Below are 21833 nucleotides of genomic sequence, written 5' to 3'. Positions count from 1 at the left end.
CCTTCCTTCCTTCCTTCCTTCCTTCCTTCCTCTTTCTGCTATTAGACATCGTGTTAAAATTTACTTTAGACTTAATTTTTGATGCTCTAGTAAGAAAAATGAAAATGGGGCCCTAGTCGGTTTGGCTCAGTGGATAGAGTGTCACCTGCAGACTGAAGGGTCCTGGGTTCAATTCCGGTCAAGGGCACATGCCTGGGTTGTGGGCTCGATCCCCAGGAGGGGGCGTGCAGGAGGCAGCCAATCAATGATCCTCTCTCATCATTGATGTTTCTATCTCTCTCTCCCTTTTCCTTTCTCTCTGAACAATCAATAAAAGTAAAAAAAAAAGAAAAATGAAAATGGGGCAAAAGGATTCATTTTCTAGTGTGATATTTGTAATTGGCAGCTCCCTTTACAACATAACTTCATAATTTCATTGTTTGCTCTTCTTTACTAGGTTTACGTATTATTTTCACCCTCGATGAGGTTGCCTTCATACAGAATCTTGTTTTTTATATAGAAGCTGCATATAAAGTTGCTGTAAGTATAAACCCTGGTAGTGTTTTCAGTTGTCAAAAAGAATAAAAAATCATATGGTTCTCTGAGAGCCAGGCTATTTGGGGCTGACCAGAAATTTAGCATGATTAGAGGTGTAAGATTATGTCACCTCCACACACAAAGTGCACATTTTTGTCCTGGGACACAATTGCAGAGTTCATGTGGCATATACATAGGCTGGTCTGACTCGGGATTAAGGGCAGCAGAAGCAGCACCTCAGTGGGAGCTGCTATGCCAAGGTGATCACCCCAAACAGCCCACAGGTAGAGGGGCCAGAGCCAGATGTGTGCCCCAGACCAGGTGTGTGCAGGTACAAATGTGCATGAACCCCAGCTCCTCCAGGGTTGACTATAACGGTGATAAGGAAAGTGTAGAGTTTGGTTTGAAAAAGAAAGCCACTATTGTTTAAAGCAAGGGTCAGCAAACATATGCAAAGGGCCAAAGAGTAAATATTTTCAGCTTTGTGGTCCCTATGGTCTCTTTTGCTACAACTCAACTTTGCCATGGTAGCACCAAAGTATCCATAGACAACACATAAACACATGAGCATGGCTGTGTCTCAAATATACTTTATTTACAAAATCAGGTGGCAAACTAGATTTGGTCCAAGGGCTATAGTTTACTACCCCCAGGTCTAAAGCAGTAACTTTCAATCAGGGGCAATCTTCCCCTCCCAGAGGACATTGGACAATGTCTTGAAACATTTTTGGTTGTAATACTGGGGAGCGTGCTACTTACATCTAGAGGGTGGTGTCCAGGGACTATGCTGAGCATCCTACAGTGCACAGGACAGCCCCACAACAAAGAATGATCTGGCCCCAAATATCAATAGTGCCGAGGTTGACAAATCCTGGTCTAAAAAAACTTGAGAAATCTTCATGTTAAAAGTGGGACTTTAGTTGGACCTTGGAGGATGAGTAGAGTTAGATAAGCAGAAGGAGGAAAAGGGGTGTTTGCGGTGAGGGAATAGCATGAGCAGTCATAGAGGCAAGGACAGGCTCTGAGTGTGTGTATTTGGGAAGATGCTTGGGAAAAAGGGGTACAGAGTGAAGGAGTAGACTTAGGGTGAAAGTTGAGTGTTAGACAGTGATAGAAAATAGTTTGTGGGTGTGCGGTGTGTGTGGGGGGGTGTGAGGTGGAGAGGCCAAATAATGGAGGTGTGGCCATCCAGAGAGAGAGATTTGAAAAGGATCCATTAGGGTCATATAAATAGTTTGTCACTTTAGCAGGGAGTGAGCTGATCAAAGCAATTTTTGAGTTGGAGTGAAGATGGGCTGGAACATGGAAAGGCCCAGATGTGAGGGATACTGAAAGAAGGAGTCCTAGGGTCCTAGCTCCAAGGCAAAGAGTCTAAAGTCACTCTGGTGTGTCTAAGTTGAAATTTTCACATTTTGAAAATGTTCATCTTTAGAGACCAAATAATAAATACTGAAATGTTGGCGTTGGTCCTGTTCTTGTTGGGTTGTAATCTTTCAATAGTGCACATAGCATTATTTCAAAACAGTATCCTGTGCTTAGGTTTCTTAAGAGAAAGTATGAATTATTATAGATATGCATGTATCAAGTCCTCTATGTGGACGGAGTGATCTGAGCCAATTCATATTAACCAGTTTAAAATACCAGGAAAGTTCAATATGCTGTGCCTTCGTGTTGACTTGGGCTCCTGTTACTTGCTGAGCATTTCTTCCCCCAAGAGGTAATGCTAGAAAAAGATATTAAATTATTTTAAATGGTTTGGTTGGCTTCAACTATTTCTAACCCATTTGTTGAAGTTTCTTTATTCCATCTTATAATTTAATATAAGTTCAAAGGAATTAGCTAAATTGAGGGGCAGCATTTTATTTGATTTTAAGATAAATAAAATATTTTGTTTTCTACAAATCAAGAGTTTCTCACAAATTAATAATTTTTAGGAATAAGAAAATTGAGAGCACTTTTGCATGCATTTTTGGTTCCACCTGAGTATTTACTTCTAAAACTCTGCACAAAGGTCAAATGAACTGAAATCGAGGAAAAACACAGCCTGAGTGTGTAAAACCATGAATTTGGTGGTCTTGGAGAAGAGATATTCATGTTCCATTATGCTTGCAGTAACATAAAGGAATCATTTTTCCATAGCACTTCTCATGTTCCTCTTTTTCCTGCTCTGATTACTGCCTTTTTCTCCTGCAGGATTATGGAATGTGGGAACGTGGCGATAAGACTAATCAGGGCATTCCGGAATTGAATGCAAGCTCTGTAGGAATGGCCAAGGTGACGGCTCATCCTCCTTGTTCTTCCTTCTGTGCGTTTTTACTGCTTTGACTTGGTTCTCATTAGAAGTATGAACTTAATCTGATTAGTATATTTTTCAAAAGTCAACAGCAAGTATGAAATTCAAGTGGCACGTGTACCCAGCCAACTGAAATTATAGGTAAAGAATGTAGGTTTCCTGCACTGAAATCTGCATGTGCTTGAAAATAAGGGCACTCCCTCCTCATTGTCCATTGTTATCAACCACGGGTCTAATCTCTTACTGTTGTCTAGGAAGCTGGATGTAGACCTTCAGTCTTCTTTTCTGGGTCATAAAGAGGGCTGAAGAACATGACCACTTTGTAGGGCAGGGCTGACAAGTTCAAAAGTCTATAGCGTCAGGCAAGTGAAATAAAAACATGTGAAGTTGGCCAGATAGAAAAATATTGGGGGGTACTGGGGATACTGAGAACATTCTCTAAAAGTATTCCAGTTCAAAATCATTTAAAAAACTTACTTAGGTCAAAACAGAATATACCTGTGGGGCAGATTCAGGCTACCAGTTTTCATCTCTTGTCCTAGACATTTAGCATGCTTTCCTCTCTTACTCCTCAATGCCCAAGTGTACTTTTGGAAAGACTCCAGAGCTAGAATTGTGAAAGCAACAATAAATAGGCTCTGTTAAGAGAACAGACTGATGATTGCCAGATTGGAGGGGGGTTAGGGGGATGAGTTAAAAAGGTGAAGGAATTGAGAAGTAGATTGGTAGTTACAAAATAGTCATGGGGATGTAAAGTACAGCATAGAGAATATAGTCAATAATATTGTAATAACTATGTATGGTGCCAGTGAGTACTGGAAATATCGGGGGGGGGGTGGGGGACACTTGTAAAGTATATGATTAGCTAACCACTATGCTGTATACCTGAAACTAATAAAGAATAATATTGAATGCAAACTGCAAGTGAAAAAAAATTTCATAATAAAGAAAGAAAAAATAAATACTAAAAGTAAAAAATATTCTCTGTTAAGGTCAACTGACAGACAACATACTTAGTACTAAAAGAATTAACTTTCTCAAGTGCCAGATACGCTAATGTTAGGAGTTAATCACTAAAATAGGAGAAAGAAAAGCCAACCATGAATTTAGTGCACACACACACACACACACGGTTATTAATTTGTTAATATTTAATTTTTGTATAATAATTTCATTTGGGGAAATACTTTTATTTTCTCCTGCTCTGATCTACTGAAAATAAGGATAGGACTCTTTAGCTGGATTTTAAAGATAATGTTTCATCACCTTTGGGAAAACACGTATACTAGATTGCTTAATGAAAAAGGAGTATCAGATATGGGAGTGCATGTTCACTAGAAAGGAAAAGTAATTCAGACCTGTGTTTGTAGGCAGCACTTGAAGCAATTGATGAACTGGATCTTTTTGGAGCCCATGGAGGACGCAAGTCAGTGATCCATGTCCTGCCTGATGAGGTTGAACACTGCCAGGTAACAGCTCAGCCTCTCACATTCCAGAGAGCTGGATAGGAGACTCATGAAGGGAAGACCTAGGCTCCAGTTTTCCTTACCTTTCTAGCTTGGTGGTACTTGGCTTCTTCAAGCTTTAGTTCCCTCATTCATACAGTGGGCATATTGGGCCCTTTCCCACCTGCTGCACAAGGTGGTCCTAAGGATAAGAGTAAATCAACTTAATTTGTCAGAGTATTTTGTAAGCCAGAAAGTACCATGCAAACATAAGACACAACAATATTATATATATGGAGTCAGCAATCAAGACACCTTGTTTTGCAGAAGGCAACATCTGTTTTATTTGTTTTGAGAACACAGGTGGTTTTCTCTCAGGTTTATTGAATGATGCCCCCAAATTGAATGACTAGCAAGTACTAGTTCACTTGGGGACGGAAGAGGAGATGGGCAGAATGGGTAATAGTGGAGAGATGAGATGGGAGAAATGGCAAAGTAGTAGAACCTTCATGAAATAAAAATTAGGGAAAGGAGTGATTTTGTGAAGATTGGGGAACTCCATTAGGCAGTTAGTAGGTCACCAACTACTGGTCAATCACCAAACTCTTATTTAATGAGGGCCCACTGTGTGCTAGGGCTATGGGAGTCAGATACATAAAACTTGGAGTGTATGTTTCCAGGCAGAGAGAGCCTAGGGAAGAATAACTAGTTAAAGAACCAAGCTTGGGGTGGGGGGTGGAGGGTGGGGGTTCAGTTGGTTATAAAAATGAAGTTTTACTCTGAAGCTGAAGGTTCACCCCCATTTTTATCCTACTGTCCAGCTCACTCCATTTCCCCCCATTAAATATTTGTTAGTGGGAAATCTGTGATTTCTTGAAGTATGGTTTAATAGAGTCAAGCTGGTGTGCATCTTAATAAATGTGTAGTCTAGTGGAAATTGTGTGAGCTTTGTAGCCAGCTGGTCCTGGGTGGAAATCCTAGATCTGTCGCATACTAGCTGCATTCCTTTAGACTGAGTCTTTGTACTTAGAGACTTAAGAGTCCTCAAGTGTGAATTGGATGTAGTACCTGAATTCCTTCTTCATATGGAAGATTTAATAAGCTTATGTTTTCAAGGGTCTACTCTAGCCCCATGTCTGTACATGTTAAATCTCAGGATTAGCTTTTTCTCTTCCCAAACTGTTCCTTATAATCTCAACTTCCTTTATTTTACAATGCCTAATCCAACCACCTTATACTTGAGGCCATATTATAGTGCCGCTAAGTAACCCACTCTCTCTAGGACTAAACTAAATTCTGTTGTTACCATTTTGCCTGAGTGTTCTTGTGGTCTTCTGGATTTGACTTTTTCTCTAAGTGGTTTCTCAGTCACCCAGTCCAACTGGCCACATTCCATAGAAGCCAGACATTTCTCTATAGTGGCTCTGTATGTGTGTTCTTCTCTGTCTTTTTCTTCACCATCAGGACATCCTAACCTGCTGATACAGGTAGCCCCTAGTTCCTCCCCTGCATGTCCTGAAGGCCCAGCAAAGTCTACAGAAGTCACAAAGGAAGGGAGACAAGGAGTTCTCAGCATGGTCTCCAGGCAGTACCGCACTCCCCCCGACTCCTTATTCTCTCCCAAGGAACAGGAACCATTGGTTGGGTGGGCAAGGTTGCCCATCAGGGTCATATTGGTAGGACAAAGCTCTAATTATTTGAATGTTCCTTTGGGGCAAAGGTCATGATCTCTAGATACTGTACATAACTATTAGTACATCACAGGTTAAATCCACCTCTGTTTTTCATTCAGTCTATTCTGTTCTCCATGCTGCCAAGAGCATCGACGTCTAAAGAGATTGATGCTGGACTTCTTTCTATTATTTCTTTCCCGGCCTTTGCAGTGGAAGATATGAACCTTGTGAATGTGACCAAAAATGAAATTATTTCTAAGCTCCAGGTAAGTGTTGGTCACACTAGTGCCGATCTGCCCTGTGTTAAGTGCCACTTTCACACTATGACTTGGAGCAGCCTCACCCAAGCCTTGGTTCTCCATGAGGCCAATAGCTTGGTTTATCTAAGTGGGTTCATAGAGTGAGATATCCAAAGCTGAGTCTACAGGTGACAAAACTAAGTCTCTTAGTGATCAAGTGACTTGGTTCTCTTTCTAAGTTGCAGAGGTTGACTCAAACCATCATCTTTGAACCCCAATTCATACCACTCCTGTACTTCTAAGGCAGAACTTCTTACCCCTTTAGAAATCACAGACTCCTTTGAAAATGTTTTAAAAGCTATAGAGTCCCTGCCAGAAAAAAAATACATGTCTCAATATCCTCAAACTTTACACAGAATATCAGGGAATTTAGTGATCCCAAAGTTAAATTGAAATTTTTTTAAATCCCTGTTCTGAGTAACTATGTAACTATGATACATTACATCAAAGTGAGAATGTTATTAAATATTCCAGCCAGCCTTGGCTGGTATGGCTCAGTTGGTTGAGAGTCATCACATGCACCAAAAGGTCACCGTTTGATTCCCAGTCAGAGCACATACTTGGGTTGTGGGCTCGATCCCCAGTAGCGGGTGTGCAGAAAGCAGCAGATTAGTGTTACTCTGTCACATGGATGTTTTCTCTCTCTCTCTGCCTTCCTCTCTCTCTAAAAAAAATCAATGGGAAAAAATATTAAAAGTTTCATTAACAAATTGTGTGTGTGTGTATTTAAGAGAGAGAGGAAGGGAGAGAGATGGAAACATCAATTAGAGAGAAACACTGATCAGCTGCCTCCTGCATGCTCCCCACTGGAGACTGTGTCTGCAACCCAAGCATGTGCCCTGACTGGGAATTGAACTAGAACCAGGGACCTCTTGGTTCATGGGTCAATGCTCAACCATTGAGCCACACCGGCCAGGCAACAAGTTAAAAAAAAAATTCCAGCCAACTGAAGTTATTGGTAAAATTATCAAAGAACGTTAGTTTCCTAAGCCAAAATTCATGTTTATGATCTTACTTAGATTCCATGAAAAATGCTGTTAGCCCTTGGAAACAAGAAGTTAAAGGGTCTCCAAGCACATCCCCAAAAGACGACAGATGTCTCAGTCAGGGTTCAGTGGTGGAAAAGGGACCTCTTTAGATAGTTGAAGCAGGCAAAGAGTTAGTGCAGGGAATGAGTGTTTATAGGGAGCAGATTCTAACTGGGCCTCCCAGAGCCATCCATGGCCTACACTAGAGCAACTCATACACACTTAAGAAATTGGGAAATGGTCACCCAAAGCTACTATCCAGGGATTTACTAGTAGAAAGGCAGATTAAGAGAGCCCTGCCACTGCCATTCTTTCCTGACACCCAAAAAGATGGACAGGAACACTGGAGCCTGCGGCAGGAAAACCAGAAGTGATAGCTCTAAGCCACAGGAAGCCCCACCTGCCTCCCTATCAAGCTTAAGGATGTAGGCTCCTTTGCAGTGGAAGATATGAATTTTGTGAATAGAGCCTATCTGCAAGGAGTCTGGAATGCCCTTTTAGTTTTCCAGTCTTTCAAGTAGAAGCAGTCCAATCCAGATATCTGAATGGTGGCTTTTCCAAGCAGTGAGGTTCCCTTTGCATCATTGCATAATTTGACAAATCAAAACCTCTGATAGTTTAATGTAGTATTTTGGAATTTTCTTCCAAGGACTCATCAAACCTGAATTTACTTTACGTAGGACTTAAAAATAACTTTTTGTACTGATAACAAAGACCACTTGGTACACATTTCAGTATTACAAGATTCATGAGAAAGGGGGGCAAAGGGTTGACTGGGGTTAAAATCAAAAGGCAAAGAAATTCTTCTGATGTCTCCAAATGTACTTGTTTTTCTTTATCTTTTTAGGGGCGTTATGGATGTTGTCGCTTCCTTCGAGATGGTTATAAAACCCCAAGAGAGGTTGTATTTAAATAATGTTTCTTAATATTCCTTAACTGCTTCCTATCTAAGTTGCCACTGTGGTATTCTCCCTCTATTGATTATAATTACATGTTAGAATATTGGAAAGAGAAGTCTTAATTTTAGTATCAGCAAGCCTGGAGTTAGACAATAGAATAGTAAAATCATTAGGACAGCAAGCTGGTGGTTTAAAACCAGCTTGTAGACAGGGACAAATAGTTCCGTGGCTCACATGGGTTTTTAAATACCAACTGTGGCCGCCTCCTTGGGTTTCTTTGCCATAGTGACTGATAGAATAATATCAATAAAATAGTCTGCCAAGCACTGTGAGAGATAAATTGCTATTTATTTATTAGAGATATAGGAAACAATATAGTAAACTACCAACGAGTCTTGTGTACATTTCTGATAGTTTACCATAGAAAACTGCCAAAAATAGCATCTCCCCATTATAGCAGAATCCTAATTATACCAACCTCAAAGCTGCATTGAAAGAGACAAGTGAGGGAAACCCAGTGAGGCACAATGGTATTATGTATGTATCTGACATCACCTTTTAGAAGGTCTACCTATTTGATTACAGGACCCAAACCGATTGCATTATGACCCTGCTGAACTCAAGCTCTTTGAAAACATTGAATGTGAATGGCCCGTGTTCTGGACATATTTCATAATCGATGGGGTCTTCAGTGGTGACGCTGTTCAGGTAAGAAGATGCTGCGTATTATGTTTAATCTTCCACTTATCTGTCAAAGGACTTTGCTAGAGGTGGTCTCTATCCAGTTCACCAACATATTCCCTGGGCCTAGGACATAGTAAGTACACGGTAAATATTTGTTAATGCAGCATTCATTTGTTCAAGACAGGTTTTTTTAGCATTTGCTGCTGTACATACTTTGGTGAGCAAAACAGACCTGTCTTTATGAAGCTTATGTACATGACTGATGAACTCAAAGGTTTGCTGCTTTTTTAACCTTTTCAGATCTGACATTTTTTAAACCTGCTTGAATCACGTGTTCTAGTTTGGGGTGAACAATCTAAGATTTATTTTAGTTTTTGAAAGCTGCCTCTGCTCAGGAATGCTGGGGGGCTGCAGAAATAACAGCAAGCTTAAAATGTTATTGTTGCCCCGTTGTTCATTCTTACTTTTATGCTGTAGTGATTATCTTGGATCTTATGTTTTCTTTTTATCCTAGAACTGAAAGATCCAAAAAGATTGAGTTGGAATTTCAATTGTGAATAAGTTTGACAATGATCAGAAACAAACAAACAAACAAAGACTAAGGAGACGAAAAAGACTATACTTAGTACCTTATTTTCTAGGTCTCATAGAATTTACTATCCTTATGCCTATCCTGTCTCTTCTACTTGCTGCTCAATGACATTTAAAAAAATGATGCACCCCTGGTCATGCTTTGACTGGGCTCTCCAAAGATGAAATGTCTTAAGTAGCAGGTGGCTAGTTAAGGTTTTTTCTCTCTTTTTTCTTTTTCCTTTTAATATGTAGATTTTTATCAGTGACTTTTTAATTTCATGAAAATGTTTACATCAACAGCATCCTAAGAATAGGGGTACATCGATCATAGTATGTACACTTCCTTTCCTCACATGAGATTTGTTCAGCAAGTGTTTCTTGAGCAATAAATATTTGAATGAGGGCCTTGCAGTGTAAAACTACCTATAGGGATGCACTGCTTAAGATCCGGCCTCCACTCCAAGAAGTTTATAGTCTGGCTGGTGAGACAATTTTTATTTATTTATTTATTATTTTTTTAGAGAGGGAGAAAAGAAGAGAGAGGAAAAAACATTGATGTGAGGGAGATACATCTATCGGTTGCCTCCTTTACTCACCCTGACCAGGGATTGAACCCTCAACCTAGGTACGTGCCCTGACCGGGAATCAAACCTGTGACCTTCCACAGGACAATGCTCTAATCAACTGAGTCACACTGGCCAGGGCAAGACAAAATTTAAATATGTGAGAAGTTAAGAGTGAAATATTTAACTCATGGGTTAAAGACCACACAGAGTAAAAAGCAAAAGGCCATACAGAAAAGACCAGTTGTGTTTCGCTCCTCCTAACACTTGCTGTCAGCAAGAGTCCTGTTTCCTCCTGCACTCTTTGAGCTAAAGGTATTTGCGCATTTCTTGGCCCCGTGTCCTACTTCTAATCTGTTTGTTGCCAAGAGAGGTGTTTTCTGTGTTGCACTGCTGTTACAGCATTAAGGACCCCTCTTTCATACCATTGGGGATGGGACTATTTTCCAGGTCCAAGAATACCGAGAGGCCCTGGAGGGAATATTAATCAGGGGCAAGAATGGGATCCACCTGGTGCCAGAACTCTATGCCATCCCACCTAACAAGGTAACCAGGCATTGCTCATCGAGAACAAAGTGACTTGGTGCTTGGCCTTTTCATATTTTCCACCCCTGTTCCAGAACTAACACTTTTTCTCCAGGAGAAGTGGTTTGTAAAGCCTTCAGTAGTGTTCCTGTCTATCACAGAAGTTATGGCTTTGGAGCCATGCTTGCAAAGGGGAGTCCAAGTGAGGCATCAGTGGAGGACCTTCAGAGGCTATCTGTTCCTCACCTGAGCCCAAGACCAAATGAACCTTCAAATGCACAAAACACTGTTGGACACCATGTTCTCACGCATATCCACAGAAGAAACCAGACAGAATCTTCCTAGGGAAGGAGGAGAGATGTGTAGATATAGTTGAGAATCTCTTCCTTTGAGTCAAGCCATTCCAGAGCTTAGAAGACATTCTATATCAGGGAGAGAGAAATTGGCCAGTTCCAATAAGATGCCTAAAGATAGTTTTGTTCTATACAGTTTCCTAAATTGGGCCATGATGGAGATATATATATATATATATCTTGGTGGGAAGATTTCCCTATATGTGTCTTATGTTCAGAAGAAAAGAATTCTTGATTCAAGGCTGTTTGTCCTTCAGATGTTCTTACTGTTTCATTACTGTATTTGCAGGAAGTACGTAGAGACTTCAGAGAGCAGCATATTCCCCGTAATTGACAGGAACAGCAGGAGATCGTAATCCAGCAGAAGCTGTCATGCTACAGCTTGGGTTTTTGTGGTTGAATCAGGTCCACAAGCACATGGTCAGGGGACTGGTGGGGCCTCTGAAATTGTGTGCCTCTGCCCAAAGAGGCTCTGGAACCTGTTAGTGCTCAGATAGCACTGGTCCACCTGGGACCAGACCCAAGGGTCAGGGCCTTCCCTTGCTGCCTCCTAATGGGTGGTACATTTCCAGGTGTTGGAGAGTCCCTCACTATAGGTACTGATCAGGCCATGGAGCCTACAAGGGCTCTTTTCTCTCTAAGAGTCAGAGACCTAGGCGTCCTGCAAATGTATTCATTTTACTATGTTTGATATGTATGTGTTGCTGGGGAGGGGCTGATGGTGGGGCCTGGGTAGTTATTTCCCAGCAAATATGTGTTCAGGTTCCCCTTTCCAATACTGAGGCATTTGGCAGAACAAAATTAGTAATAGGAGGTCATTTGGATCCTGGAAGCAGAGCAAGTGGAAATAAACGACTTCATGGGTATTTTACCTATTTGATGGTGGAGAATAACCATCCATCTGTGTTCTACTAAAAGGCATATATTCCTAACTATAGTAAATGCCAGGTGTGAACAGTGCTGGCTACATGTTGTAAAAAATTACTCTGCAGCTTTTCTCTCTTCTAAACTTTGCACTGACCTTTAAGCAAGGCACCTATTTTGAACACTATTTTATGTTGATCACAGTGTGTGTAGGCTGCTTCCAGAGAACACGTGGGAAGGTTCCCCCATCACAACAGTGGCATGTAGAAACCACTGCAGATAGGGACACCCAGACCCATATGGCACCTTTGTGCAAATTAGAAAAAGGACCTCCTCCTTGAAGTGGCTGCAGCCCCAGGCCAAAGTGGCATCAAGCCTGGATTTTAGCCTCACTCATTTCCTCAGCTAGACATGTTTGTTCAAAGGGCCACCATCCATGGGGTCCTCCTTTGCATAGCTTGAGACTAATTCAAGTGTGCCCAGCAGATATGTATTAAGCAGCTGCTCCGGGCCCGATACCAGGCTAGATCCTGGGGCACAAAAGGGTTGCAATGCCAGCCCTGCCTCTGCAAGCTTGCAGGCTAGTGGGGGGGGGGGGCGGTCAGAGGAGCTAGTCCAGGGATGGAGGGCAGACACAGGAGTGGTGGTGGCAAAGGCCTGATGCATTAGAGGACCTGCAAGCAGATCAGAAGGGGTGGAAAAGGGGGAGGAGGTGCCACCAGAAGGAGGCAGGAGCCAGCCTGTGGGTGGCAACAGGGTAGAGCCAGGCTGTCTTGTGATCCGGACACCTTGTCTGCCTTCTGTTCTTTGCATAGACTATATCTCATTCTAGATCTTTGTAGTCTTTCTGGACATTATTTCCATTTCAATAGCTTTAACATACAATCTGATTGTAAAAGTAATCCTGCACACGGCAAAACATCCAGAATTCTGCCAAAAGAAGTAAATACCTATCTCTAATCTTACTACCCAAAGATAACCACTGTGACATTTTGGTGAATCTCATTTCATACTAGTATCCCATTTGATTATTTGATTGCTGGTGATGTTTAATTCTGTTTAGCTTATGATCTTCAGGTTTTCTTAATGTTTACTACTACAGCAAATTTTAAAAATTTTACTAAGTATATTAATAACATCACTGATTAACACAGAAAGAATGACTGCCCCTGTGGTGTGATTCTCCCCTTTGGAGAAGGATAAATGTGTCTACTTTCTTTGATTGACTGATATTTTCTGGAAGGAAAAAAGTGGTCACTGACATTATCCCCAACCAACATTGTAATGAATAAAAACCCAAAGGTCAGCATGGAATTTACAACAGAGAAAGTTGTAGACTAACTTTTGTAGTGCATAGCCAGCACTGTCCATCAGAAAGAGAACTATAACTTATTTAGATGAGTCAAAAGCCCCCAATGGATTCAGCTTTTTGAATCCCTGATGGAAACTTCCTGACCTAATAGTACAATTGTTTTTTTCTCAATAAATAGTGCCACCTTCTGGTGATTTTCTTGTGTAAGCATACAGAGTTTATGAACTCCTGGGGATAGCAAGACCAAAGAAGCCTGACTTGGCATCCAGTGATGCACTGCCATGACAGAAGGCTGATGTTTTAGATCATTGTATCCAGAATACAGCCAGATGTAAGCATGAGCTGTGCAACTTCTTGTTGCCTGGAGCTGTACTCAAAGAAGCTGGCCAGGCTTCCAGTGTCTGTCTCTCTGCCTTTTGCCATCAGTGTGCTTGTGGGCAGAGCACTGGCCTGGAACCAGACCTAGATATGAGTTCTGCCTCTGCTGCTTTTACGTATGAACCACCCCTCCTACCCCCTACCACCAGCGCAAAGGTTTAGCCTCCTTGGCCTCCCAATTCCAGCTCTCACACAGAATTGGCCTGGAGGAGCAAATGAGTAGCATTTTGTAAATCCTCAGTGTGCTCTCCAGTGTATGGTGACATTGGCCTTTTTATCCTCTGACATTCTGACTTTCAGATTTTCTCTCTTTGCCAGGTAGACGAAGAGTATAAGAATCCTCACACGGTGGACAGAGTTCCTCTGGGGAAGCTGCCCCATCTGTGGGGTCAGTCCTTGTACATCCTCAGCTCACTCTTGGCAGAGGTAGGCAACTTTAGAGCTTCACAGATGGAAAACCAGAAGAGCACAGTGGCTCTCTGTCCACTATGGCGGTGAATGTCTTTGGCATCTTCATGGCTTTAAAGTCAACTGCTCTGAAGTATTCATTACCATTGTTCTCTTTACTCACATAAGATGGTGGCATATTTGACTAGCCATGGAGAGCTAGGTGCCGAAATCATAATACATTTATTGGTGCCTATCTAAATGATCTACTGTGTTTCAGAGAAAATAAGCAATGGGCTTGAAATATATAAGGGAATAAATAATGAATATTTTGAGCCCTAAAATATGTCATTTTCAAATTTGGGTTAAATTTTGGTTAATCAATATTTCATAGTGTTAATGCTCCTTTTTTTCTCCTAGGGATTCCTTGCCACTGGTGAAATTGACCCCTTAAATAGAAGATTTTCCACTTCCGTCAAACCTGATGTTGTAGTACAAGGTTTGTGAGCGTGTTTACTATTTTTATTTAACTTTGTAAAACCCATGTGTATTTTTTGCTTGAATTTATTGGGGGTGACATTAGTTATTAAAATTATATAGGTTTCAGGTGTACAGTTCTATAATACATCATCTATACATTATAGTGTGTGTTCACTACCCCAAGTCAAGTCTTCTTCCATCACCATTTATCCCCCTTTTACTCTCTTCTATGTCCCCCTAACCCCCGTTCCCTCTGGCAATCACCATACTGTTGTCTGTGTCTATGAGTTTTTTTTCTTAATTCATTCACCTTTTTCACCCAGCTCCCAAACCCCCCTTCCTTCTGGCAGCTGTCAATATGTTCTTTGTATCTATGAGTCTGTCTCTATATTGTTTATTAGTTTATTTTGTTCATTAGATTCCACATATAAGTGAAATCATATGGTACTTGTCTTTCTCTGACTGGCTTATTTCACTTAACATAATACTCTCGCAGTCCATCCATGCTGTCCCAAAAGGTAAGATTTCCTTCTTTTTTATAGCCAATTAATATTCCATTGTGTAAATGTACCACAGCTTTTTTATCTACTCACCTACTGTTGGGCACTTAGGTTGCATCAAAATCTTGGCTATTGTAAACAATGCTGCCACGAACATCATAGGGGTGCATATATTCCTTCTAATCAGTGTTTCGGGATTCTTAGGACATATTCCCATGGAATTGCCTTATGACCCAGTGATTCCACTTCTGGGAAAACCCATGTATTTGGAATGTAAATGTGCCATGATTTTCTATTTTTTTAAGTGTGTATGATGTATGTATGCTTTAGCGTATATTAATTTGTAACATCATAGCGGAACATATTACTCACATGTTTGTGGTGATGCAGGTGGCATGTGCTAGCATGGGAGCTATTTCCTTTGGGAGCAGGGGAACAGGTTTCTCCTGGTACTCCCATGTGGAGCTGTCTCTATTCCTGACCACATATGAAAAGAACACCAGGCAGGTTTAGAATAGTAAATGTATATCCAGAGGAAGGCAACCAAAAATGGTTGAAGACCATTTTTAGAAGTCTCCTATCAGACTGTCATGTACATTGTGAGTACATGAAATATGCATCGTGGGCATTTAGAAGAGGCAAGGCCAGAGAGAGCCAGGAAGAGTAGCAGTACATGTGCTGTCATTTTCAAAGACACCTAGTTCATGGAGAGCATGCTAATGTGTGTATCATACGCCAAAGAAGAGGTCAATGATACATATATCCATGTAAGGAGACAAGGGCCACAATGTAATGCAGACTGTGTGTTCTTCTTATTTGCAGTTACTGTTCTGGCAGAAAACAACCACATTAAGGACTTATTGAGGAAGCATGGGATAGACATCCAGAGTATTGCTGACATTCACCCAATCCGAGTCCAACCAGGCCGGATCCTTAGTCACATATATGCCAAGCTTGGTAGGTTTGGGGAAATAGGGCATTTTGGGCAAGGAGGCATCTTGGTTCTAGGCTTTGGATCTGGGGGGAGACTGTGATATGTATAAATTCTTTAGAATTTTGGGCAAAGCCCTAAGGCAGGTGGATCGATCACTTCCATGTGAAGAAGAGTGGGCAAACCAGCACATTCTCCTCATGCCAGTTCAGTAGATGTCACCACAGGTTGGCCATGTGATTTGCCAAATCTGTTGTAAAACATGCAGCCACCTTTGAAAATTCACAATTGGAACAGTCATTTGTGTCTTGATAACATTTTAATTTTCATCTATAGTCTCAGAAAAATGCTCATTTACCCATTAAAATAGGAGGGGGTTCTCTTTACTTTTTTCTAAAATCTGACTTTGTTTAGTAAATTAGAAGTAAACATTAATTAAATCCTTGCAGCAGTTTTATTCTATGTAGATGTTGAATCAGGTACTATTCATATACATTCATGAAAAGGGGGTGGAACTTGTTTTTAATTCATCTTTGTCCTATTTAAAGATGTACTGGTGTTAGAAAAACCAAACCCCACAATGGGTTGTTTGACATAAAAATAAGTTCAGTCTTAGCGGAAGTCAGTTGGATTAGATGTTACTGTATTTACTCTAACACCATTTCTTTCTCTCTCTCTCTCTCTCTCTCTCTCTCTTTAAATAGGACGGAATAAGAATATGAAATTGAGTGGGCGACCATATAGGCACATTGGCGTCCTTGGAACATCTAAACTATATGTGATTAGGAACCAAATATTTACTTTCACACCTCAGGTGAGAAGAGCATGCCAGTAGGAAACCAACAAGCATCTTTTCATTAAGCTCTCTTTTCTGGCTGGTGAGCCACTTTGAATGTGGTAGAATATGTATGCATATGTTCAAATAGAGACATTTAAGATGACACCCATTACCCTAGTACAATTCTTTACTCGTAGTAGGTGCTCTGTTATTATGCCTTGAATCGAATTGAGTGTGTCATAACTTCCAGTCATTAGTAGCGAAATTCACACCGCTTTATAAATTTGCTGGTAACATATCACTTGACTCATAGCCCTTGTGCCCCTAATCACAAGAGTCCCTCACCCTTGCTTAAGTTGTCATCAGACCCTCTATAACACAGCCAGTCTGATTTTCAGGCCCCAACCCCCTTGATGGGGTCCTGAATATACTGATTATGGAACTTTGTTTCAGAGTTTTTGTTTCCAAAAGAAACTTGTCCTCTGGAACCCAAACCAAACATTTTCCATCCATTTGGGCAGCTAGAAAGACCAACTGTGGTACCACTTTGTCAACATGGAGCACAGACCCTCTATAACACAGCCAGTCTGATTTTCAGGCCCCAACCCCCTTGATGGGGTCCTGAATATACTGATTATGGAACTTTGTTTCAGAGTTTTTGTTTCCAAAAGAAACTTGTCCTCTGGAACCCAAACCAAACATTTTCCATCCATTTGGGCAGCTAGAAAGACCAACTGTGGTACCACTTTGTCAACATGGAGCCCACCCCCCCCCCCCCACACACACACTACCTAGGCACATAGTCAGGGGTCAGTAGCCCCAAACTGCTCTTTTTCACCCTAACCCACACTGCTCACTTAAATCTTGTGAGTTATTTCTTTTCCTAACAAATTTCAGACCAGAGCATGAGCTGAGCATAGACTAGTCTAGAGGCCAGAAGACCAATTTGATTTTCATCAACATCAGGTCACAGTGCCTTTAGTTCACGTTAGCCAGGCCATCAATCAGGTAATCATAGTTCCCACATCTCGGTTGCTCTCAGTGCCCTCACTTGGAAAGCATCTCTGAGCCCAGCAGCCCTGGAGGAGTAAGAATTAGGGAGTTATTGATTTCCTTTAGGAGACAGTGATATTGGGCCTGGTGCTTATATCCTCTTCTGAGGAGTTGTAAAAAGATGTAGGCATGCACCTTTCCCTTCCACGGCTCCTGTGAAGGTGACAAGTCGATTTGTCTGAGAGCCCCATGATAGGTGGATTATAACCAGGATTGAACTGTTTCTCTGGAAACATAGCACAAGAATTAGTGCTGCCATGAATGACAGCTGGGGTTGTGTCGAGGGAAATGAAGAACAACCTCTTACTTGGCTTATTCTGACTTGCAGTTTACTGACCAGCATCACTTCTATCTGGCCCTGGACAATGAGATGATCGTAGAGATGCTGAGGATTGAGCTGGCTTACCTGTGCACCTGCTGGCGGATGACGGGCAGACCCACGCTCACCTTCCCAATCACCCACACCATGCTCAGTAACTCCATGAACTTGATCTGCTTGAATCATATCCCACTATTGGTTTGGGCCCTTTTCTCACTGTTTAAAATGGCTCCCATGGACAGAGCTAAGTATTGAAGGGGTTTTCAGCAGTTCAGTTTCTTAGCTCAGAAATCTTCTATGACATAGGTATTTAATTAGGTTGTGTTGATGAAAACATTTCAGTGCATGCCTCCTCCCCCCACAAAGAAAGTATTCCCAGATTAAGTAAACTAACTCATCTTTTCCTTTTTTCCCCCTTAGTAAATGATGGCTCAGACATTCATCCTGCAGTTCTTTCTACAATTAGAAAACTAGAGGATGGATATTTTGGAGGAGCTAGGTAATTTGTGATATTTTTTTTTAAAAATAAAAGTAACACTGACCTTCCTTAAAGTCTTTTTGCTGCCCTTCTCCCATTTTTCATGTCAATTGCTAAACATAGAAGCATGGTGCTTTAGAGTAAGAAGGAAGTTAAAACTTATTGACTCCAGTGACCCATGTGAAACTGGAATAATCTGTAAAGCAGCGCTTGATGGGTGTTTGTGAAGCTTTTGTGGGTGCCAGGAGGCCTGGGGCATAGAGAGGTAAATATATCAATTCTCTGAAGTGGCATTCCTGGAGTGCATATATGGAATTCTGTGCTGTTTCCAGTAAAAGGCATGAAAGAAAAGACCCAGTGCCTAAGATCTAGCAGGTGCTCAACAAATGCTCCTTGAATTGACTTGAGTGTGCTATCATCTGAAGAATAATTCACAGAACTTTATGAATTCCTTAGTGGCCCTCAGAGCAGAGCACCTGAATGTGCCTAGACCAGTGATGGCGAACCTATGACACGCGTGTGAGAGGTGACACGCGAACTCATTTTTTTGGTTGATTTTTCTTTGTTACATGGCATTTAAATATATAAAATAAATATCAAAAATATAAATCTTTGTTTTACTATGGTTGCAAATATCAAAAAATTTCTATATGTGACACGGCACCAGAGTTAAGTTAGGGTTTTTCCAAATGCTGACACGCCGAGCTCAAAAGGTTCGCCATCACTAGATGGCCTAGACCATTGTCCCCTCATCTCAGTGGAATGATACCCATTCCTTTGTAGGCCCACAATATGGCAGAAGCTCCCAGATATTATGGTTAAGCATCTTGAATGATGGGGGCTCACCTCCCAGTAAAACCACTTTGGTTTTTTTACCCTCTGACTGTCACAAGGCAGTGGTTTTCTCTGGAGCATCTATGCCCTGACCTCTCTGAATTCCCTGGGATATGCCAGAAGGGCCCCAGGAGAACCTCACTGGGAAGCCAGCCTCTAGTGAGATGTGGCCTCTCCCGGACTCAGGGAGGCTCCCATTTGGTCCCTGGTAGAATGCCACTTGCTAAATTTGATTGGGCCTTGGAATCAGCCCTTCTTCTCACATCCTCCCACACTAGAGACCCCGCTGTCACAGTAACTTTTTCAAATTATGGTAAAATCCACATAAAATAAATGTACCATCTAACCATTTGTAAGTGTACAGTTCAGTACTGTTAAGTACATTCACATCGTTGTGCAACCAACCTCCGGAACTCTTCATCTTGTAAAACTGAAACTCTGTGCTCATTAAACAACTCTCCATTTTCCCCTGTCCTCAGCCCCTGGGAACCACCATTCTACTTCCGGTCTCTTAGTAGCTCATCTAAGTGGACTCATCCAATATTTCTCTCTTTGTGACTGGCTCATTTCATGTAGCCTGATGTCTTCAGGGTTGAGTCACTGTGCTGGGGTTGGTACCTCTGCTCACAGAGCTTACTGCAAGTTTTGCTCTAGACTTGAAGTGACCTTCACTCTGAGCTGCTCCTGGCATCTCTCAGGAGTGTCAGTGAGACCGTCCCCAGCATTTTGCCATCTACATTTCCAGCGCTAGTGCCATAACTGCAGTCGGCACCCACATTCATACATTTTACCTCCAGTTTAAATAAGTTACCACCTGGTGTACAGCATCTTATCCAGGAGAAAATACCATATGCCCATAATTAACTGTTTTTCAAAATTACATATTAATTGAAATAATAATCATTGTCAAAAGGACACTGTAGTTAATTGAGCACTTGCAATGTGTTTGGTGCTTGGTACGCATTGTCACATGGGCTGTATTCTCACTTTATGGAGAAGGAGCAGTCACCTCAGAGAGCCAGCGCACAAGACAAACGGGCGCAGAAGCTCTGTGAATCCAGAAACCAGGCTCTAATTCCATGTGGAGCTGGCAGAGGGCTTACAGGAATGGGAGAACCTCCCATTTACAGGGTATGGCAATGGTTCAGAGAACCAGGGAACCAGACAGGAATGCCTAGGCTCCATCGGCTACCTTTCCTACTGAGTTCTTGATACTGTCAACGTAAGAAACATTCAAACCTGTAAAGAATTTTTGTGAGTTTATTTGAACCAAACTGTGGCAATTGCCAGGAAGCAAAATCTCAATACAATGAGATAATGCTCCAGAGAATGGCAGTTTTGCACCTTATTTTATGCATTACAATCAAAAAAGAAGATGTAAGTGGGTTACATGAAATTCATTGCTAATAGATTAAGGAGGCAGGAGAAAGCAGAAGAGGGAATCCTCTGGGACTGGGTAAAAAGTAAAATGATACAGCTTTTACATAGGTGGGTACAGGATAGTTAATAGTCAACATGATAAAAATAACAAGAGGATTTGTAGTATCTGGTCTGGTACATTGGTTGTGCCCTGAGGGGCCCCAAAGAAAGGGAAGTTACCCTGACTTTACAAAGGTATGTTATCATAGATGCAAAAGACAATAGACAGCCTTAGTTAAGGTAAAGATTGACCTTTGTTAGGGAAGATTCTAGTCTAGGACATGACTATCTGCCATAAACTGCTTTTAGTTTAAAACGCTTTAATTTCAGACCATCCTTTGTAGTTACTTTAGGTCTCTGAATTTGCAAGGTCGCCACACAGGCCTTCCCTGAGCTTGTCAGGTTAGCATGTGGCCCCTTTTCGTCCACAGCAGTTACAATTGAATCTCATTTTGCTTTTTTCTTTATGTCTGAGGGTCTTTTAAAAGCTAAACTCACCCTAGATGCTGATCTCTACTTCCTGGAACCAACTGGGGTAGCTTGCTATAAATTACTGCCTTTTCACCTTTGACCGGAAACCTTTCAATTTAATCAGAGGGAAACTTTCCATTGTCTTTTTTCCTGGCTCCACCTCACCAGTCCTGTTCCCCAACCTCAGGGAAAAACCATCACTAGAACTGACTCCAGGGCTCTAGGGGGGAAAGTTATTACTTTATGAAGGGAAGGCTTTTCTTGTCCTCAGGCCTTGTTTGTGATGTAGTCCATTTGCCCATTGAAGCTCAACCACCTATGAATTCATTTGCATCGCTGCTTTAATTTACTCCTTAAATGGTTCTCTCAGCCATTTCATCTAAGTCATAATCTGATGCTAGTAGCTCCAAGGCATCTTACTGTTTCCTGCCTCCAGATCTAACATTTTAAGAAGCACACAGAAGAGGTTTTCTTTCTGTAGGGTGGACATCCTACTACTCCCCGAACCTGGGGGTGGACCTGCAGAACTCAAAGGCTGTTGCCTTTGCAGCGGGACCCCACACTGGCAAAGCCATCTCTCAGTTTTCAGTGGAATTTTTTCTAGCCTGGTAATATACTAGGGCCACTCAGCATTTACTCTGGTTTGGGGATGGCCACCCATCACATTCCTTCTAGACAGAACTTGGGCTCTGAGACGTGCCTACCTGCACCTTTGTGACCCCATTGCATGGTAGGGACTCAAATGATGGCACAAGCACACCCAGAGAATCATTGCTTA

The 21833-nt window shown here is 41.6% G+C and overlaps 1 protein-coding gene across 5 annotated transcripts in view; it reads left to right on the top strand.

The window, feature by feature from the left end:
- The window catches only part of PHKA2 (phosphorylase kinase, alpha 2 (liver)), a 60544-nt gene that overhangs the window by 18886 nt on the left and 19825 nt on the right, over positions 1-21833 (top strand). For 4 of the 5 annotated variants that reach the window (XM_005870942.2, XM_005870941.2, XM_005870940.2 and 1 more), the window contains exons 6-18: positions 437-519; positions 2710-2790; positions 4180-4278; positions 6047-6193; positions 8102-8155; positions 8739-8861; positions 10424-10519; positions 13724-13831; positions 14213-14291; positions 15595-15729; positions 16408-16517; positions 17863-18007; positions 18274-18352. In XM_005870942.2, the coding sequence (XP_005871004.1) occupies positions 437-519; positions 2710-2790; positions 4180-4278; positions 6047-6193; positions 8102-8155; positions 8739-8861; positions 10424-10519; positions 13724-13831; positions 14213-14291; positions 15595-15729; positions 16408-16517; positions 17863-18007; positions 18274-18352 (1339 nt within the window). Of the gene's footprint in view, positions 1-436; positions 520-2709; positions 2791-2880; positions 2951-4179; positions 4279-6046; positions 6194-8101; positions 8156-8738; positions 8862-10423; positions 10520-13723; positions 13832-14212; positions 14292-15594; positions 15730-16407; positions 16518-17862; positions 18008-18273; positions 18353-21833 lie in introns of those variants that run through there. The other variant, XM_014543453.1, reaches the window with a different exon arrangement.

The sequence above is a fragment of the Myotis brandtii genome, unplaced genomic scaffold (assembly GCF_000412655.1).
Source record: "Myotis brandtii unplaced genomic scaffold, ASM41265v1 scaffold326, whole genome shotgun sequence".
In the NCBI taxonomy this organism is placed as follows: domain Eukaryota; kingdom Metazoa; phylum Chordata; class Mammalia; order Chiroptera; family Vespertilionidae; genus Myotis; species Myotis brandtii.
This window is presented reverse-complemented; position numbering and strand designations above follow the sequence as displayed.